Genomic DNA, 19,569 nt, shown 5'->3' with positions numbered 1-19,569 from the left:
CACAGCACTCGGCACTGAGAGAGCTGAGGAAATTTGGCAGTTCTTGTTTTCCTATGGGCACAGAGTCTGACTCAATGCCATTACCTGAATCACGTCCATCACGTTAGCAAAAGGGTGAATGATCTGTCAAGAATTTGGGACTAAAGGAAGTTCTTCATGAGGAGGAAAAATGGAAATAATTGTGCGGGGCTGCAAAGATTCCAGCTCACCACACACTTCAGCAGCTGTATCAAGCAGCTCCTGCAAACTCCTTCAGCAGGTTTCTCATAGAATCCTAGAATGGCCTGGGTTGAAAAGGACCACAGTGCTCATCCAGTTCCAACCCCCTGCTATGTGCAGGGTCACCAACCAGCAGACCAGGCTGCCCAGAGCCACATCCAGCCTGGCCTTGAATGCCTGCAGGGATGGGGCATCCACAGCCTCCTTGGGCAACCTGTTCAGTGCGTCACCACCCTCTGGGTGAAAAACTTCTTTCCAAAGCAAACATTTCAATTTCTTTATATTGCCCCATTTTTAATTGCGTTGCATGGTGTATCCCCAAGCCCAACCCCAGCCCACCCCACCATGCAAACATCCCTCAGTGCCACATCTCCACAGTTCTGGAACAGCTCCAGGCACGGTGACCCCACCATTCCCTGGGCAGCTGTGCCAGTGCTGCACCAATCCTCTCCAATAAAACCCCTTCATTGCAAAAAGCCACCGCTTTTTGCCCAGAGAAATCAGGCAGGCAGGCTCAGACACCACAGTTGTGTTGTCTTTGGTTTTTGTTACCTGCAGAAATACAAAGCAAAGCAATTCCAAATGCTTGGAAAATACACTCTGAGGATTTCTGCCTATGGCAGAGGGAATAAGCTTCTGTGAGGAAAGAGTCTCCAGGCTGAAATTAGCATTGAGATGCTTTTGTAATGTACAGCACATTGCTAATGAAAAGAAGAATGTCAGCGATTATTTTACTGCAGGACTTCCGGACTGCTCATCCTTAATTATAGTCCTATTTCAATAATTAATCTTAACAGCTCCTCCATTGCTCCTCCCCACAGACACAGGGTGTGATTTTCAACCTTACCATAGCTTTTAGCACATAGAATAGCCCAGTGAAAAGCAATGTGAAGCAGCCCTTGCTGTTAGAACATTAAAATATTTATCTTCATCTGGGGAAAAATACACAAGAAAATCCTAAGAGTGCCACATCGCTGGATACGACAGAATACTCCTTAACTCTCAGAAGAGAGAGACAACAACACTTCCCTCCAGCCTGGAGGACTCCAGTATGGGAGGCATGGGTGTCCCTGTGCATCCCAAAGCAGTTTCTGACAGCACTCCCAGCAGCTCCTCCAGAACAGCCCTTCTTGTGACCCCATCTAGGTCATAACTCCCAGCTAAAATTAACCCATGTCCCACTTGAAGGCATAGAGTGACCAAACACAGAACCCTGCCAGCAAACTCAGCCCGTGCCTGCAGCCATCCCTGTGGGTCTGCAAAGGTCACTCCCACCCCGTGCTCAGTGTCCAAGGAATACATGGAAACCCCTCACTGCAATGCAGGCTGACTGCTGAGATGAGGGATGGCTCTCCCTCTCCTCCCACTTTAGGAGGAAGTTTTTCATTCAGAGGGTGGTGACGCACTGAACAGGTTGCCCAAGGAGGCTGTGGATGCCCCATCCCTGCAGGCATTCCAGGCCAGGCTGGATGTGGCTCTGGGCAGCCTGGGCTGCTGGTTGGTGACCCTGCACATAGCAGGGGGTTGGAACTGGATGAGCACTGTGGTCCTTTGCAACCCAGGCCGTTCTGTGATTCTATGATTCCCTTACTTCACTATCAGTCATTCAAACATTAATTATCCAGCATGGGTAACGCATTTCAAGCATGGTTTTAAACCATCAGCAATTCCAATAGCTTTGAAAGAACAAGAAATCCAAGCTTTAGGAAGCATTGTCCCCACACCAAACTTTCCTACTGCAATCAACTGTCCTTATGCTACTCATGTGATGTTATTCCTTTTATTTGTGAATACAAAGCTGCTGTGCAGGGCTGTGTTTCAGTTTGGAAAGCTCTGAGCAGCAAGATAGCAAACCCAGGGACTACAGGACAGAAGACTGCACTCAGAGCAAGGGGGAAAAAATGGGGGAAAAACCCACAGGAGATTATTCCTGCAAATAAGAAAAGCAGCGTAAACATACAGAGCTAAAGGGGATGGTTAAAGCACCTTAGGAAGATGCAGTGAGAGCAGTCAGGTAGAAGAGCTGATTCTGCCTCATGTGAGAGATAGGAGGAAGATGAGAGGTTTTTAAGACAAGCTGTTGTTGCCGCTGGTACTTTGGCCAGGACTGCACCTACACAGTTTTGCTTTTCCAGTGGGTTAAGGAACTCCTTATGCCTTGGTTAATGCAGGATGATTGAGGCTTTGCTACAGTGAAGCCTGAAGGTTAGCCAAAATCTTCAGGCTGCACAAGGGCAACAAAAACTACTTGCTTTATATTCCAAGTTCCCAAAACAAAATTTCCATGGAAACTGCAGGTAACGTCAGGCAGCCTCAGCCTCACACAGTCACAGCTTTCCATCAGCTGTAGAGAGCACAGTTTGTGGTTTCAGGTCACACAAAAACAAAGAAACCCCAACACGTTGCAGTCACAGAACCATAGAATGGCCTGGGTTGCAAAGGACCACGATGCTCATCCCGTTCCAACCCCCTGCTATGTGCAGGGTCGCCAACCAGCAGACCAGGCTGCCCAGAGCCACATCCAGCCTGGCCTTGAATGCCTGCAGGGATGGGGCATCCACAGCCTCCTTGGGCAACCTGTTCAGTGCGTCACCACCCTCTGGGGGAAAAACTTCCTCCTCATCTCCAACTTAAACCTCCCCTGTCTCAGTTCAAAACCATTCCCCCTTGTCCTATCACCATCCACCCTCACAACCGTTCCCCCTCCTGTTTATACGCTCCCTTCAAGTACTGGAAGGCCACAATGAGGTCTCCCGGCAGCCTTCTCTTTTCCAAGCTAAACAAGCCCAGTTCCCTCAACCTTTCCTCACAGGAGAGGTGCTCCAGCCCTCTGATCATCTTAGTGGCCCTCCAGTCCACAGTTGGAATGTTGCAGGCTGACCCCTTTATGCCCGCTCCTATTGGCTGTCATGCAACTTGGCAAGGTTTAAGGGTCCACTCACACAGATGCAGATCGAGGCATGAGCTGATTTTCTGTATCTGGGTTATGTCTGTTTAAATACGAGACTGACACACCACTGTCCAATCGTACACACACTGCCAGCAAACAGCCATAGAAAAAGTTTATGGCAGGAAAATGCCCACTGCCATAAGGAGCTGCTTGGGTCAGCTGCAGAGAGCCAAGGGAGGCAGCAAGGCACTGCCGTTCTGACGTCTGGCAGACAGATGTGAAGGGCGTTGGGTGTGAGGACCTTCCACACAACGCACCGCTCACCACCCTTCCCAAAATAGCTCAAGAAATCACTCGCAGCAGCTGCTCACGATACAAACCACCACCCGTAAACAGGGCCCCATCCGCCGGGCACCTCCAGGGACGGGGCACCCCCCGCTCCGGGCAGCAGCGCGGGGCCTCCCCGCCCTCACAGCGCAGAACGCCGCCTCAGCCCCGGAGCCGCGTCCCGCCGCCCGCCCCCCCCGCCCGCTCCGCTACCTCTCGGAGTCGCGGCCGTCGAAGAAGACGAAGTCCCCGCCCTGCACGCACTTGGCGCAGGTGAGACGGCGGCGGGTGGTGTTGCAAAGCGGGCAGCGCTCCACCGCCACGTACAGCCCCTCGGCGTCCTCCTCGGCGCCTCGCAGAACCCCGGGCCCGGCACCGATGCCGCCCCCGCCCTGCCCGCCGGGCTGCGGCCGGCAGCCGCTGGGAGACGCCATGATGGGCTCGGCGCGCCGCCGGTCACGTGGGACTGTTGTCGGCCCGGGGCATTGTGGGGAGCGGCGCTGAGGCGGCGGGGTGGGCTGCGCGGCACTGCGCGCCTCACGGGGAGCGGGAAAACGTCTGTGGGAGCTGTGGAGTCCGGGCTTAGTGCTGTCCCTGCACAAACCAGAGCCCCAGTTAAACAAATAACGGGATCACAACATCATGGAGTTGGAGTTAGAAGGGACCTTTATAAGCCGTCTTGTCCCACCGCCCTGCAATTCTGCACAGGGACGCCCACAGCTCCATCAGCGCTCAGAGCCCATTCCCTGACCTCGGGTGCCTGCAGGGACATCGCGGCCTCTCTGGGCACCCCGTGCCTCACCGCCCTTACTCTAAACAGCTTTCCCCTCATAGCCAGCCTAAGTGCCCCCACCCTCCCCTTCCAGTCTGAAACAGTCTCAAACTGGAAGAGAACCACAGCACCTGTTTTTAAGACAAGTTACCATAGCAAACACGAGGTTATCAGCAGCTCTGAGAAGACACAGAGCCCATTTCTTATCTCCGAGCTCTTTCCACACTTCTTAAAAGAGCATTGATTTTACTGGTGAAATTACTGCAGCCAGCTCTTAATGAAAAAGCAGTTTTCTTTCTCTAAGAAGGCTCATCTCAGATAAGCCATCTCCAAACACCAATAAGAACAGGTTGTTGCTTTTCACTTGCAAGGATTCTGGTAAATCGAGCTTATCAGCTCTAACAGCCACAGTGCAAATAGAAGTTCAGCCCACAGCAGTGGAAAGTCTGCAGTGTTGGAAAACAAACAGAAAAGTCGGTCTCTGTTTAGAATAGATTTGAGTGTGGAAACCCACAGTTTGCTTGTGACAAAGAGGCTGATAAGGCAGTTAAGACCAGTTTATCATAAGGAAGTGCATGAAGTTTTCCAAGCTTTTTGTTCCAGAGGAGCAAAGTTATAAAAGTACTTGGGAGAGATTGCAGACACACTGAAGTCACTGCCTCTCCAAGTCAGAAAGAAACTGATGGCAGCAAGACACAACCATTACTCTGTCCTGCACTAAACCATTGCCAACACTGTATGTTTCTATTGGAGACAGGCAGCTTTTAGCTTGGGTTACACTTAAGTCATCAAATAGCAACCTCTAGCGGTTCAAGGGGCTCCCTGACAGATCTGTCCCATCCTCAGCAAGAAACAAAGAGGAGGAGATGAGGCCCAGCAGCACCAAAACTCTGTTTTGGGAAAAGAAAAAGCACTCCCACTTCCAGAGAACCATAGCAGAGAGCAGAACAGTAAAGGGATCATCTCCACACTTCCTACTCGTGTCACCTGCCCGAGAGAGACACCTCTAGCAAAGAGGGCCTTGACTTGAGGAAAGTGAAAGAGCCCCACAGCTTCAGCTGCAAAAACCTCACCAAATGCTTTCACTCAGTGCCATTATCTAGTTAAGTAACTCATAATTAAACCCTAAGCATCCAGGACTTCTTGTGTTTTCCTCAAGTCCACTTTAAAGGCTGTTCCTAATCCATCATCATCTGATCAGACTTCGATAATGCAAGCGGGTACCATTTTGTTAAAACCCATGCCATGACAAATATGCTTAGCTAGGCCCTTTCTGGATGTGTTCCAGCACTGCCCTTGAATATCTTCTCTGCTAAAGGAACACCAGCACCACTACACAACAGCTGATCCAACCTGTGTGATCAGAGGGAGTCAGGCGTCCTCTGCAGTCACTGCCTTCAAGACACCGAAATAAAGTCATGCTGAATTTTGTCAGCACATAGAAAAAAAAAAAAGAAATCTATTTTGAAAAAAAATACATAGAAAAAAATGTATTTTGAATTTGAATGAGTGAACATGAAAATACAACGTTGCAGGAGCTGGGTTACCAGTACTTCAAGCTGAAGATTTTGAGGAAGCTAATTTGAAGTGCAGCATTAATTCACCTGTTCAACAGGGAAAAGATAGAAGGCGTCAATTACAAACTAAATGCAGCCTTATTATGCATACTATTAAAAGTGCATTAGTTTGGTAAGTTTCTCTGCCTGACGGAAGTTGTCAGAACTGAAGTGAATTACGGGACCGCAAATCTGCAAGCAAAAAGCATTTCACAAACTGTAGGAAGGGATCAGCATTTATAGCATTCACAATAACATCATTTTCATCATCCACATCTATATGTTTGGGTCCAGGAATAGCCTTGGCTTCTCTTCCATGTCTAGGCAATACAAACCCCATACATTATTCCAATCTACTTTACAGGCTGTGTTATGATGCTTTCTTGAAACCTCTAAGAATGGGATAGATGTTCTCAAACGCCTCGTAGATTTCAGAACGCTCTTTTGCTCCTGTGAAGACATTTGAAAGGGGGAAAAAAATAAAAGGTAAGAATCAGTATTGAGAATAACCGAATGTACTTCAAACCTGATGATGAGATTGCAAACCATGAAGAAACAAGAGTTTAAAAGCAAATTTAAACTAACATTTGATAAAACTGAAGAGGACGACTTTCCACCCTGTAACTTCTGCCACCTCACAAACAACAATTTCTGGCTTGCTTTGCTTTAAGACTGGGCTAGTGTTGGTTAAGCTGAGGCTTAAGGTTCTTCCTGGAAGTGTCATACATTAGCTTTGAAGTAATGCAACTGCGAAGGATCATGGTTTTATCTGCTTAACCATAACAGCTCTGCCTCTTGGCAAAAGGCAAGACAGAAACGAGAAATGGAGTGAATTAACCCCAAAGTGGAAATTCATCCACAGTTAGAGAGCTTCACTCCCCCAATTCCAAGATGTTTCTGTATTCTTTAGTCTTTGTTAGGTTGTGAGTTTGCCAAACCATCTGGAACAGGCTCTTTCTTCTCCACCCTTTCCTCTAATAATCCTAAGTACATTTTGTCACTGAAGCGTTTGAAGAAGTTTGCTTCCTGTCCAATTCTAAATTGCTTCTTGTGATTCTCATATTTAAGCAACTGTGAGTAGTACTGGCACGTCAGGCTCCTGGTGGGATTCGGTGCACTGTAACAAGGCATTATGCTTTGATTAAAGATACTCAAGTTTAATGACATGGAAATTTGAGACACTACATGAAGCAATATGAGGTTCTAGTGGAACAATACCAATATTGTTATCTGCAGAAAACACAGATAAGCAGCAGTAGGCATGAAAAAGACTGCTAAGTGGCTTTACTGCCACAGCAAGATATTACTTCAGTATGCTCAATTTAAACACTTCCTCAGAAGATGTAGTAGCTCTCAATTACGGATAATACGAGAGGAGACCACTTACCAGTCAGAACAACTTTTCCCGACACAAAGATAAGCAACACTATCCTTGGTTTGACCATCCTATAAATAAGGCCAGGAAACAGTTCGGGTTCATAGCTGTTTGAAAGCAAGCAGATAAAATTAGTGAAATGCAAGTGCTGTTTCAGTGTTGTACGCATGAAATGCTCTATAACTACACTAGCAGGAAGCTAAACCCACAGATTATAGCTAGGTACCCAGAAAAAAGACAGGTCAAAGCCTAGATATCTTGAACAGAGATGTGGTAAATCCCAGTGGAGCTGGTAGGAGTGCCCTGTGCTTACTGTTAAGGACTTTTGAATCCCATTTTCCATAGGTTCAAGTAACTTAAGAGTTGCCTCAATTAAACCTGAATTTAATCAAGTTTATTTTTTCCTGTTGACATGATCTGCAGTCTCCTACTAAGCTTTAGCATTGGACTTAGCAATGTAGAAATGAGATGTAAAATTCTGGTCATCAGCTGCTCTTAGAGCATCCTACAAGGAGAAAGCAGCAAACAGCACAGGGAGGGAAGTTCAAGATGGGCTCATCACTATTGTACTGCTGTAGGCTTTACTGCCAACAGCTGTGTCATTGCTGTAATTAAGCCAAGGGTCATTTTGGCCTGAGCCCCACTCAGAACAGGAGTTAGTGCAGAAAATGTGCCTTGCTATCCATAGTGTAACACATGGCATCTACAGCCACTTCTTGCCTGCTGAACCAGTCCTGGTGAGCTTGATATTCAGTACTCAGTTAATTATTATGTTCAATTGCCAGGCTTCAGAATTTGAGTCTCTTTACAGCTTACAAAGAACATTCCAAGCTCCGTGGGGCCGTACGTGGGGACTCTCTCCCACGTACCTGCTGAACTGCTGGTGGGTGAGAACCAGCCCTTCCAGTCGGATGGGGAACCTCACGTCACAGCTCCCCACCATGTTCTGGATCTTGAAGTCCAGAAACTTGGCAGGGAATCCCAGCTTCTGCACCACACGTGCATACTTCCTTGCTGCGAGCCGTGACTGCTCTTCACTGAGGAAAGAGCAGAAGGGGGAAGCAGCCTTGAGGGTTTTCATCTGCTCTGAAGCTGGAATTCAGTGTAGAACCACCACGCTACGCTGCTCAAAATAGTAAGCTCTTAACCCCAGAACCACTTCAGTGAGCTAAAAAGAACAGTGTGCTTTGGTGCTCATTTTCATATGGTGTATATGAACACATTACATCATTGAGGATTTCCACTGTTTAAGTAATGCCTCGCAGCATTATCTCATCCCCTCAATTAGGGCTGATCCAGGAGGGAGACCACAGATATCAGTGTGGTCATCCAGCTAGGTGGGGGTTGGAGAAGAGGTTTCCTGAGCTATGAGTCAATGCATCGTCTCATTGGCAGTTTACAGTCTTACAAAAGAATAATACGTTGAGGCAGCTGCTGAACTTGAGAGCAGGACCTTCAGAGTACAGAAATCATCTTTGCTTTTTCTCCAGCTCCCACTGCCTCTACAGGCATATGTGTTGACTTGTGAGCAGACACGAAAGGAACTTGACAGACACAAATTATGTCTCAACTCACTTTAAAGTCAGCGAAAAATGCAAATAAACCCTTAACAACTCCTGGGCATTTTAGCAGCTTTTCTGCTAATATCTACTCAGCTCAATCCATATTCAGGGGCAGAAGCACGCAGTTCAGTAATTACAGAACTCCTGTCACAAAGAAAACATGTTCAAGTCTAGTGTTTCATTTTTCTTGCAGTTGATAGCAAACCCTTCGCTAGGTAATTTAAACAAAGCTGAGTTGAGGAAGTACAGATGCAGCTGAAAGACCTTAAAGGAGACAAAAAAAAAGGTACCTTTTTGCTCCTGTGCAGACCATTTTTCCTGAGCTGAAGATAAGGGCCGTTGTTCGTGGTTCCCTGATCCTCATGATCACAGCAGCAAACCTCTAGAAATTCAAAGGAAAGCCTCAGAGTCAAGCTGGTAGAATCACAGAACCACGAAGGTTGGAAAAGACCTCTCTAAGATCACCAAGTCCAACCCCAGCCCACCCAGCCATGTCCCTCAGTGCCACACCTACCCTCAGTATCATGTCTGTTCATTCAGCACTGCATGCAGTTACTTTGCAAAAGGATTTATTTACCACCCTGAAACGATTATACTTTCCCTCCACCCATGACTCGAACATTTAGGACAACTAAACCCACATCTTGTTGAGTCTGGAGTCACCTACAGGAGCCGCACCTATTCCCAGCCCATTTCTACGGCACAGAGATGCACAATACCACTCCTACTCAAGTAATTCTCTTTCTTTTAGCAAAGAGCTTTCAGACAGATCTATCTTTTCCCCAGCAAGGGCTGTGGGTCAAGACAGTGCTGTTAGAAAAGGGATGAAGCTCAGGGTACACCTGTGTATTGGAACACAGCACTGAGAGAAGGGAATAGGAATAAAGCTCAGCCCTCAGGATTTACCTTTGGGTTATACTCCGCATTTCTGGCATGCAGAGCTATGTTCTTCAGATCTAGCTTACAAGCCAAGTTTACAGTGGACACAATATTCCTGAAGAATGAGAAAGATTTGTTATATTGCAGAAAGAAGCTGTTACAGAGCAAAACCCCAACATTATTAGCTAATGTGAAGTCACAGCCCTGTTAACGGTTGCCATCGTTTAATTTACTGCCCACCTCTTTCCCACTTAGCACTAAGCTGTGTTTTGCCAAACTTTAGCCATTCAATACCAGAATCAGTTTATAAGAAGAGGAAATATAAGCAGATACAACATTATTAGTCCCAGAATACTACACTTATTTGTCTTCCAGTAGCTAAATCCCTTAAGTATTTTTGCAGCTTTTAATTGCACCATTACTGAGTGTTTACAGATTTCCTAGAGCTCTCCTAAGGAAAGAGTACATTTGTCTTTACAGGTGTAAGTTCCTCTATGCTCTCTCTAGCCTTTAACAGAGATTAGTCAGTGATGGTGGTACTGTGAAGTGAAGATGGTACTGCTCTTCTTACACTATATATGCAACGTCAACTTACTGTAACTGAGGAACTATGCCAGAGCTCTCTGATGCAGGTGTCACTGGGGTCATAGGAGTCATTGGTGTCAGGGGAGGACACACACCGGGTTCTCCTGGGCTTGGCTGGGTTGCATCTGGGTACGACGAGCTGCTTTCCTCCATGAAGATCCCACTGTCCTCATTTCTTGGTACCGATCCATCGAGCCCTCCTTGCATTTCATGACCACCTTTAGATGGATTTTGTTCTTTGTTATCTTGGGTAATATCTGGAAGAAAGCTGAGGTCCACAGAGGAGAAGTCTGCAGGAAGATCTTTGGGCTGATTAAACTGAGAACCAAATGACACATCTTCGGCTACTTGAATTGGAAGGTCCACATCATAAGGGCTCATGGGATTAAACAGCTGGGGACTGGCTGAGAGGTCATCCTTGAACTGAGAAAAAGCATCAATAAGGATCTTGTATTAAAACACTGACTTCAACTGGGAGACTATATTAGGTTCTCTCTCTATTCAGTAAGAGCTTTCCATCATTTTCCCCTCAAGTATTATAGCAAAAAAGAGCCTTAAGATATGAAGCCATCATTTGCTTGGCTGTTAGCATTCAGAAGCTAAATAACTTTTCCTGGTGGAGACACACATTCCCCCACCACACCCCAAAGGCAGTCCAGGGCACTCTGGTGATGCCTCAAATTGAGAAATACCATATATACCCTCAGCAGTGATTGGAAGAATGGCGTTGACACTTTGCCTTTGCCATACAATGCATATTCTGCACATAATAGCTAACATAATTGCTCACGAGTTTTTCCAAGGAGGACCACTGGCACTTTCTGTCTGGCTTTTGTTCTCACCCTGTACACTCCCTTTTCCTCTTGCTGCTACCAGGGGACGGTGTCAGTGTTGTGTTGGATTTGTGCAATAGAGGGCAGCAGTTCACAGACTCGTGAGCAAATTAAGCATTCAGCTGCTGGAGGTTACCAGACTAATTCAAGCGAGACGCAGCCAAAGCCAGCATCCTTCCCCAGATCAAGCGATTAGGGCACACCACGTATCTGCAGGCACATGCTTGCATACTAATGCCCTCCTTTATCAGCATCATTTAAAGAAGGAATTAGAAGTATGTAAAAGGCATTGTGTTATTGAGAAGGCAAGAGTTCAGGGAAGAATTTATTCCCTTATTCATTAGGGCACAAGCCTGAAGTTAGAGGAAGGCTTCTTTCAAAAAGGTGACTTCACCTGCCACAGCAGGTGGCAGCTTGGGCTGTCTGTGCAAGAGGTTGTGTGTTCATTTAGGCAATTCTAGCACTGAGAGCCTAAAGGGCTTGAAAACCCAAGCACAAATCAGAACAGGAAATTGCACGCAAGGCGGAGGCCCTTCAGTTGGCAGCGACTGCCGAGCTCTGCAGGGAAAAGGGTTTCCAGATTGATGTGTTCAGCCCTGAGCCAGCGCTGCTCTGTGCTCAGCAGCTCAGTTAGCAGTTGTGTGCTCTGCACCCAGTTACTCTGCGGGATGCCTGCCTGGAGAAAACATTCACAGCTTGTGAAACTCTTACTGAGTGAACAATCATCACAGAGGGCTCTTAGTGTAAATAGATACAAGGAGGTCTAGCTCTGAAGTAGGTTCAAAAGCAGTCCTAGAACTGCCTTCTAGATGCACAGCCCCAGGTGAGATCATCAGGGAGGAGTACAGCCGGAGGAAACCTCAGCCCCCTCTTTGCAGAACAGGGCCCAAGAGCACTCAGAATTCACAAGGCTGATGCACATCATAAGGCACCCAAGTCACATACAAATATTTTAGGGCAGTAAGCAGTTACTTAGAAATAACAATGTATTATGGAATATGCATTTTAATATATTTTTTTCCTAGGAACAAGGGAAGGAATGTCTCTGCAAGACCTCCAACAGACCAAGCAGCAGCTCTACATGAATTGACTACAGACTGAAACTCAGCTCTATGGGACTTGACTAAGAAAGTCACAATAGCATGTAAGTCATAATGAGCTGTAATGCACAGAAGATGGTACAAATAAAAGCCTTGTCACTGCAAGCCTACAGGACTACTCACACACAGTGAAGGATATCAGGGAACATGAGAAATAATGGTCAAAAACCAGACGTAAAGCAACAAGTTCATGGCATAGCTTAAAGAAAGAAGCTAACAGATGTGTGGTCACTGGGATTGGAAGCATCAGCTGGAAAAGATATAATCTAAAAGGAACAAAATAAACTGCTTAAAGTAGATAGAAATAGAAAGCTAATCTTTTATGCAGCTGTTCTGGGAAAAGCCTTTATAGGGTTAAATGCTGGGGAAGATGGTCTTCATGTTAGACAGATGCTCAGAGGCTGCTGAAGGGGCACAAAACCATGTTTGCCTTGGGCTGGCTGCCAAGGGTTACTGCTATAGACTCCAGGTTAATTAACTCCACTGAAGGCCCCATCAGCTGCATAACTTTGGACATTTCCTAGCAGCTCCAGAAAGGAGACTGCACACTGATCCTGTGTGAGATCACCTCGTTTGAGGCAGCGTGAGGGAGAAAGAGCCCTTTTACTTCTGCTGCAGTAGTTTGTGCAGCCCAGGTATGTGTAAATCAAATCCAGCTGCTTTTAGCATCAGACCTGACTTTTTCTTTGTTAATAGTGTCCTAAATATCTGCTACTATCACGTATCTCAACAGGTCTGAAATAGAAATCCATTTCATCTGCAAAACCCAAGCTATACCTCCCCATGTTATACACCTTATGGGGCTACATTCAGAGGGCTTTGCTGGCTGCCACCAGGAGGTCTCTGAATTTAAGCAGCGTGGGTAAAACTGAGTTTCTAACCTGAAAATGGTAAAAAGGAGAAGAATGTGCAACTGTGGGAGCTGTGGCCACACAGCTCAGCCAGAAGTACAGCCTTCTCCTGTTATTGCTGCAGCTGCTGCAACAGCAGGAAGACACCTGGAGCCAGGAGAGCCATTTTGAACTGGGAGAGAAAGATTTTTACACCCATTCACCAGCCAGCATGAGGAGATCGAGCCTCCTTGCACATAGGCTGGTCCATAGTAAAGGTGCAAGTGTAGCAGCATTTATTCCACAGGAGAAGAGAGCAACCTCGTGCAAGAAGGGTGTGGGCTCCTCTGTGCTCCAAAGTAGCTCTTGGCTGAAGGAACCCTCCATGGCCCCATACAAATAAATCACATAGAAGGTAAGAAGCATGGGGGAAAAAAAAGAAACAGGAGAAAAGAGAAAATTGAGAACTGTAGGGAATTGCTGCTCTACAATTTGAATATATGCAGGAAGCCTCCACAAGCGCAGCGTTGGTGGTATAGTGGTGAGCATAGCTGCCTTCCAAGCAGTTGACCCGGGTTCGATTCCCGGCCAACGCAACTCGTATTTTTTTTCCTCCCCCCCATCGGTACCTGCGTGCCGCAGTGCTCCAGGTACTGCTCCAGGGGCGAGACGTCCTCCATGAGTGCAAAACCCGCTGCCCTGTGGTGCTCACAGCTTTATAGCATGGGGCAGCCCCAGAGCAGGTGCAGCTCACCGAGGCACAGCTGGTGACGAACAGCAAGGGGAATTATGATCTCCATTGCTGTTTTTGCCCTTTGCAAGCAGCCTGGTGGGTAACTTTCACCCTGGGGATGTGCTGGAGGAACTGGGGTTCTGCCTGGTGCTCCCCATCAGGATACGGGTACAGCCTGAGCCTGGCTGTGGATGAGCAGGGAGCCAGAAAAAGAGAAGGTAGAGTGTGCAAACATAAAGCCTCACCTTTTGCTGCAGCTTTTTAGTGAGCAAATGCAGCAGGCCCTTAGCTTCTCCCACCTGCTTCATCAGGTGTAATAGGGTACAGCTGGTCCTGCAGCACCTCACTGTCAGGGCAGCCTCAGCCCACGTAGCAGGTCTTCAGCTGGTGCTGTCAGGCTTTTCTCACTGCCCCAAGGCAATGAAGGATGAGGTTTGCATCCTATGGCCTCGGAGCAGAGTCTCTGTGTCTGATGAGCATCCTCTCCTCCTTGGTGCAGCCTGCTGGGCTGGTTCTATGGCATTTTTGGGACTTGTCTTTCCCTGATGGTTTGCAGATGCCGTATTCCTCTCACCCCGACTCCAGTGATTCTGTGATTCTATGAAATTCAGCCTCGAGTGAGTTGATGTGCATTATGCAGGATAGAGAGCAAGGGGGGGACTCTGAGGTTGCACTTGGGTTATAGGGGATGGTAGACTGGCTTGCACCAATTCATAATGGCTAAAACCGCAGTGTCCCCTTAGGGCTCCCTGGTGGTTGCAGATAGCACTGCAGGACTGTGTTGCCCTCCCAGCACATGAATGGTCAAATTGTTGTGCTCAAACTGGGAACTGGGAGCGTTGTGGTGGCTGTGGGGTTCCTCTGGTGGTAACACATCTGTGCTCCTAATTCTCTCATCAGTCTAATGCCGTGATGCTTGGCTAACACCAGCAGTGATAAGCGGAAGCCCTTGGAGATGAGAGGGGTTCATTTTTTGAAGTGCAATTCAGTATTGTTCTCTGTATAGTCATAGAATATCCCAAATGGGAAGGAGCCCCCATAAGGAACATGGAATCCAACTCCTGGCTCCACACAGCACCACCTAAAATCAGCCCAGTTCCTCCTTGGATAAATAGCTGGAGAAGACAGCTCTGCAGAACTGCTACTAATAGCACTCTATTTGTCTCTTCAGTGTTTCCATTGCACACATTCCTGCATTATCTGGATGCCACGATCTGGTTATGGGGTGGTACTATTCACAGGGGACTTCCAAAAAGCTAGAAGGGGCATGGAGCAAGTCAGTAAGGAGGTTCTACCTGTTCTACTCATTAACGCTCTCATCAGTCACCTATTCTAGCACCCCTTAAATGCCTTACTGCTTGCTCTGAAGGTAGTTAATCTGGTTGGGCTTTATCTTACCTTTTTCAGGAACCACTTTGGGATTGAAAAGCCCATAGCTGGCAGCATTCTGCTTTCTGCTCACCTGAGCTTCCTGCTAAGCTTTTGTAGCTGTAATTGTCTCCGAAGAGCAGAGTGTCTCAGGTGCAGCTCGTATCTGCTGGTCCCCGCACTGCCTGCAGCATCAAAGCTGTGCTTCTGAGGAAGATAAAAAAGCAGCTGAGAGCAGGAGCACCTTCCAAGAAAAGCCATTTATTAAGCACAAGTTATCTCCCACTGCAACATCTTCCAGTTGCCCCATTGCTCTCCACGTTGGTACCAGCAGCAGGACCAGGCTTGTTGTGAAGGGGAGAGTAGGTGTTAGATTTATTTCAGGGAAGGAGAGAAAGCACCATGAGTAATGGTGAGTAATCTGACATTTAATTGTGAGTAATTAAAGTGTGTCATCATTGGGCTATGATGGTGTAAAGAGGAACAGAATCAGATCCACTGGATTTGACATTTAGTGGCTTGCTCTGTGTCCCTCCCACAAGTTGGGAGTGACCCTCTTACAGGACTGCAGTCACAAGGACTGGAAGTTGGGGCAGAGTCTGGGTAAATTTTATGGGATCTCTGGATGAAGGGAAGAATGGCTGTAAATGTATCACCCAGTGCTGTCTGTCTATTTCTGCATCACCCCAGTGGTGAGGCCTCTGCCTTGTCCCAGGCAGCCTAGGGTTCTCTCCTTCATAGAATCATGGAATTGTTTAGGTTGGAAGGGGCCCTTCAAGGCTACGTAGTCCAAATCCCCCACAGTGAACAGGAATGCCTACATCTTCATCAGGTGCTCAGAGGCCCATCCAGCCTGATCTTGAATGTCTCCATGGGCATGGCATCCACCACCTCTCTAGGGAACCTGTGCCAGTGCCTCAGTACCCTTATCATAAAAAACTTTTTACTTATATCCCTTATTCCTTGCCAATGCCAGCAACAGGGGATTGGTCTCTCTGCAAGCAGAGGTTTGCTTTCAGCATTTCTGCACATCTCCCATATTCCCTGGTAGGGACTAATGTGAAGTCAGCACTGGGTATGCGTTGGCTTCTGGGCCCAGGGAAGAAAGCCTTTTCTACCAAAGGGAAAAGAGGGGTGAACTGGCTGGAAAAGAGCCATTTTTCAGCCTTCTGCAGAACACTGTCTGCAATGAAAGCCCTGCCTACTCCCATGTCAGAGAGTTGCTGAGAACCAACCCAGAAAGGATTGCCAAACCCTCCATAGAGGAAGCAACGTCAGAAAAAAGCCGTCTGTCTCAGCTGAGGGGCGGAATGGTGACTTTAAAACCATACAGTTAACTTCACTTAATTGTCCTATTTGCCTAAAGCAAGTGATTAAATGAGGGCGTTCTGTATGTTGTTTGCATAGAAATCCACTTCTCCCTGCCCAGCCGTGCTTTGAAGGATTCACACTTGGACTGCAAAATGGAGGAAGAGAGCACTTTGCTCTATTTTTATTTTCTATGCTGCCTTGAAAATGGCTAGAAAAGGCAAATGGGAGCTTTAAACATTGGCTGACACCTTAATTGCTACCAAGCAATTAATGGCTACAGGCTTTCTTGGGCAGCTCACGCACGGATATATCAGACACCTGGTTGCAGAAGAGCTTTTTGTTAAGTCATCTTCCTAAATGTTGTGCCAAATGCTCTGTCTAGATTGAATTGCATTTAAATGAGGTGAGCGTGCAATGGATCATCTGACTGCTGATGCTTCCCTCCAAGTTTTGTGACAAATGGCTCTAATGCAAGCACCGTGTCTCAAACCCTGAACTTACTGCTCCAATTAAATACTGATCCTTTAAGCCCTATCTGGAGAAACAATATAGTAGCAGCAGTCATGCGTGTTTGCACAGAAAAGCAGAGGTGTGCACGTAGCAGGTGCTAACAGAGCTCTATGAATTTGGTTTGCAGGGGTCACAGCAGCACTGAGGACTTGAACAATGGGGCTGGGATCCATGGGATCTTTGGTGCAAGCTCTGCAGGAATCAGAGCACAACTTGTGATGCCTTCACTGTATGTAAAGCACCACGAAGAGCACTGATGGGTTGCTGAAATCCCTACAAAACAGTGTTGTCTGGCTGCTCAGCAAGATGCAGTGGCTGACATGGAAGGAGTCCTCGGGGCGTGCAGCTCAGTGATTAGTCAGTCCTTACCACTTCCTCTGATTAGCAGCAAGCAAATCAGCATGCTTGAGTCAACAAGGACCTCGGGAGGAACCAGACTTCCCCAAACCACTGCCAGATGTCAGCAGACGCTCCGACCCTCCCACCTTGACCTTTTTGGGCCTCAGTGCTCATAATTAGCTGTTAACATAGACGTGTTTCCGTTGCTCTGCCCCTTCTGCTGCAGCCTGCCCAGAAACATCGTTAGCTCAGCTGTAATGAAGCCATACACATGTGGCTCTGCAGTGCTGCAGAGCATTGCATCTCCATCTCTGTTCCACCTAAGCAGGAACCCAGCTGGAATCATGTGTGGTGCAGCCTTGCTCCCATTTGGGTCCTCCTCTTTCCCACGTGCTATCTTTGATCATAGAATCATTTGAGTTGGAAGGGATCTTTAAAGACCATCTGGTCCAGCTCCTCCACCAGAGTCCTGTTCAGCCTGACCTTGAATATCTCTGGAGGCAGAGCACCCACCACCTCTCTGGGCAACCTGCTCCACTGCCTCACTACCTTCGTTGTAAAAAACCTTTTCCTTATGTGCAGTCTAAATCTCCCCTCTTCATTTTGAAACTGTTTCCCATTGTCCTATCCCAGCAGACCCCGCTAAAGAGTCTGTCCCCTTTCTTACAGCCCCACTTTAGATACCCAAAAGCCGCTCTCAGGTCTCCCCAGAGCCTTCCCTCCTCCAGGCTGCACAGCCCCATCCCTCAGCCTGTCCCTGTAGGGAGGTGTTCCATCCCTGGGATCATTTTTGTGGCCCCCCTCATTTTTTCTTCAGTCCTCTTATCTGTGGCTTGACAGAAATAATTAAACACTTTAATTACTTTGGCCTCCCTTCAGTGGGCATATGCCCAAGCCAGTAATACAAGAGCAGCTCTGCTGATATCTGTTTGTGCTTAGAACATGTGATGGACTCAGGTAGAGCTCAACAATGTTTCTGAGAATATTAGGAACTCAGACAGGCATGTGTTGGGGATGGTCTGAAGCTGGATGCTGTATTACCCCAAATCATACCAGATCCATTGGGTTTTGTGTATCAGCATTAAGATGTGCTTACATTTATCCCCAGCTGTATTTACAGTCCTCTTTCTTCCAGCATGTGTGATGCTGCTGTCCCAAACAAATGGCATGGGACAGTTCCTGTGCATCTGTGCCCCTTTGCTTCTGCTGCATTTCAGGTGAGTGAATAGTTCTGTGCTTAGGAAGAGCAGAACTTTTCTGTTGCTAACATGGCATGTATCATTATACTTCTTATTTTATATCTATTGCTAAAGGAAAATATTTCTTAGGTACTGCTATTAATAATTCCTTAGGCACTGATGAAGAGTAAGAATTTTAAAAGCCATGATAGATCAATGTGGAACAGCACAAATAATAACTGAAAAATCTGAATGATCAGTGCAAGAAAATATGTGAACCATTCCTGGAATACAGCACATGAGGTGTCTTACAGCAATAGAGGTATTCTCTGTAACATTTCTTCACTTGCTTTGCTTTATGATAACCAGCTCTTAAAAGTTCATCTTCTGCTACGATGCTACCAAGAAAGAGTAAGGAAGAGGAGGGATATTTTAAGTTCACTTTGAAGCAGTATTCCCAATGTTAATTCAAAGGTTAATCTTGTGTTGTTTGGAAAGCTGCTTTTCTGCCCAGGCTCCCTGTGATCCCTTTAGCTATATCTGATAAGGAAGGCTAGAAAACTCCAGATTAGAAATTAAATTCCACCTCTGTGGCCCAGCCCTGATGACCCAAGGAGTCACGTAAAATACTCTTTCCTTTGCAGTGAGCTCTTTGAGCTAACGCTGTTGCTTTTGACTTAAAATTGAGAATTCTTCTGGAGGAAAAGCTAATTACCATAGAATCACAGAATGGCTTGGGGGTTGGAAGGGACCTCAACCCCCCACCCCCTGCTGTGGGCTGGTTGCCCCCTACCAGATCAGGCTGCCCACAGCCCCATCCAGCCTGGCCATAGGCACCTCCAGGGAGGGGGGCATCCATAAACAAAGTTCTCAGCAATTTTTGTGACCTTCAGGAGAATTTGAAATCTTTCTGGCACACGTGTGTGTGATGGACTTTCCAGTTCCAACTGATCGTAGGAATTTGTGCTTGTAAATAAAAAGAAAATGAATGCAAATAAGCAGAGGCAAAAAGCAAATTTGGTCATCATTGTTTTTTCCCTAACCAGGAAAGAGAGGCTGAATCAGTGAGGTGTTGAGACTTGTTCCTGGCACTGAGAAGGATCTCTCCTTCTCTCCTACAAAATGCTACATTAGCAATAATCAGTTTCCCTGCCTTGTCTTCCTTTCCTTCCCTCGTCTTCCTCCTGTGCCATCCCCAAACC

General features: G+C 47.0%; 2 protein-coding genes, 1 long non-coding RNA gene and 1 other non-coding gene across 7 annotated transcripts in view; 2 read left to right on the top strand and 2 right to left on the bottom strand.

The window, feature by feature from the left end:
* The window catches only part of ATG14 (autophagy related 14), an 18,006-nt gene extending 14,127 nt beyond the window's left edge, over nt 1-3,879 (bottom strand). Inside the window, exon 1 of the mRNA XM_015287924.4 lies at nt 3,650-3,879. Within this exon, the coding sequence (XP_015143410.1) occupies nt 3,650-3,870 (221 nt within the window). The 5' untranslated portion in view covers nt 3,871-3,879. The remainder of the gene's footprint in view (nt 1-3,649) is intronic.
* Nucleotides 3,648-19,569, top strand: LOC112532516. The gene is made up of 4 exons (XR_006939318.1): nt 3,648-3,709; nt 6,129-6,250; nt 12,024-15,441; nt 16,978-19,569. It is a non-coding gene; the product is annotated as an uncharacterized LOC112532516 (long non-coding RNA).
* TBPL2 (TATA-box binding protein like 2) lies at nt 5,685-14,006 on the bottom strand. Of its 4 annotated transcripts, none has more exons than XM_046941917.1 (7): nt 13,907-14,006; nt 10,176-10,588; nt 9,608-9,695; nt 8,992-9,083; nt 8,009-8,176; nt 7,152-7,246; nt 5,724-6,214 (listed from the first exon to the last, which is right to left on the bottom strand). In XM_046941917.1, the coding sequence occupies exons 1-7, from the start codon at nt 13,967-13,969 to the stop codon at nt 6,135-6,137; spliced, it is 999 nt and encodes a 332-aa protein (XP_046797873.1). In that variant the 5' UTR covers nt 13,970-14,006; the 3' UTR covers nt 5,724-6,134. The 4 variants fall into 4 exon arrangements, with proteins under 4 accessions (XP_046797874.1, XP_046797875.1, XP_046797873.1 ...); NM_001098853.2 differs by lacking the exon at nt 13,907-14,006 and adding an exon at nt 13,558-13,621 and having other exon boundaries at nt 5,985-6,214; XM_046941918.1 differs by lacking the exon at nt 8,009-8,176 and having other exon boundaries at nt 5,685-6,214.
* Nucleotides 13,453-13,524, top strand: TRNAG-UCC. The gene has a single exon. It is a non-coding gene; the product is annotated as a tRNA-Gly (tRNA).

This window comes from Gallus gallus, chromosome 5 (assembly GCF_016699485.2).
Source record: "Gallus gallus isolate bGalGal1 chromosome 5, bGalGal1.mat.broiler.GRCg7b, whole genome shotgun sequence".
Lineage (NCBI taxonomy): Eukaryota > Metazoa > Chordata > Aves > Galliformes > Phasianidae > Gallus > Gallus gallus.
This window is presented reverse-complemented; position numbering and strand designations above follow the sequence as displayed.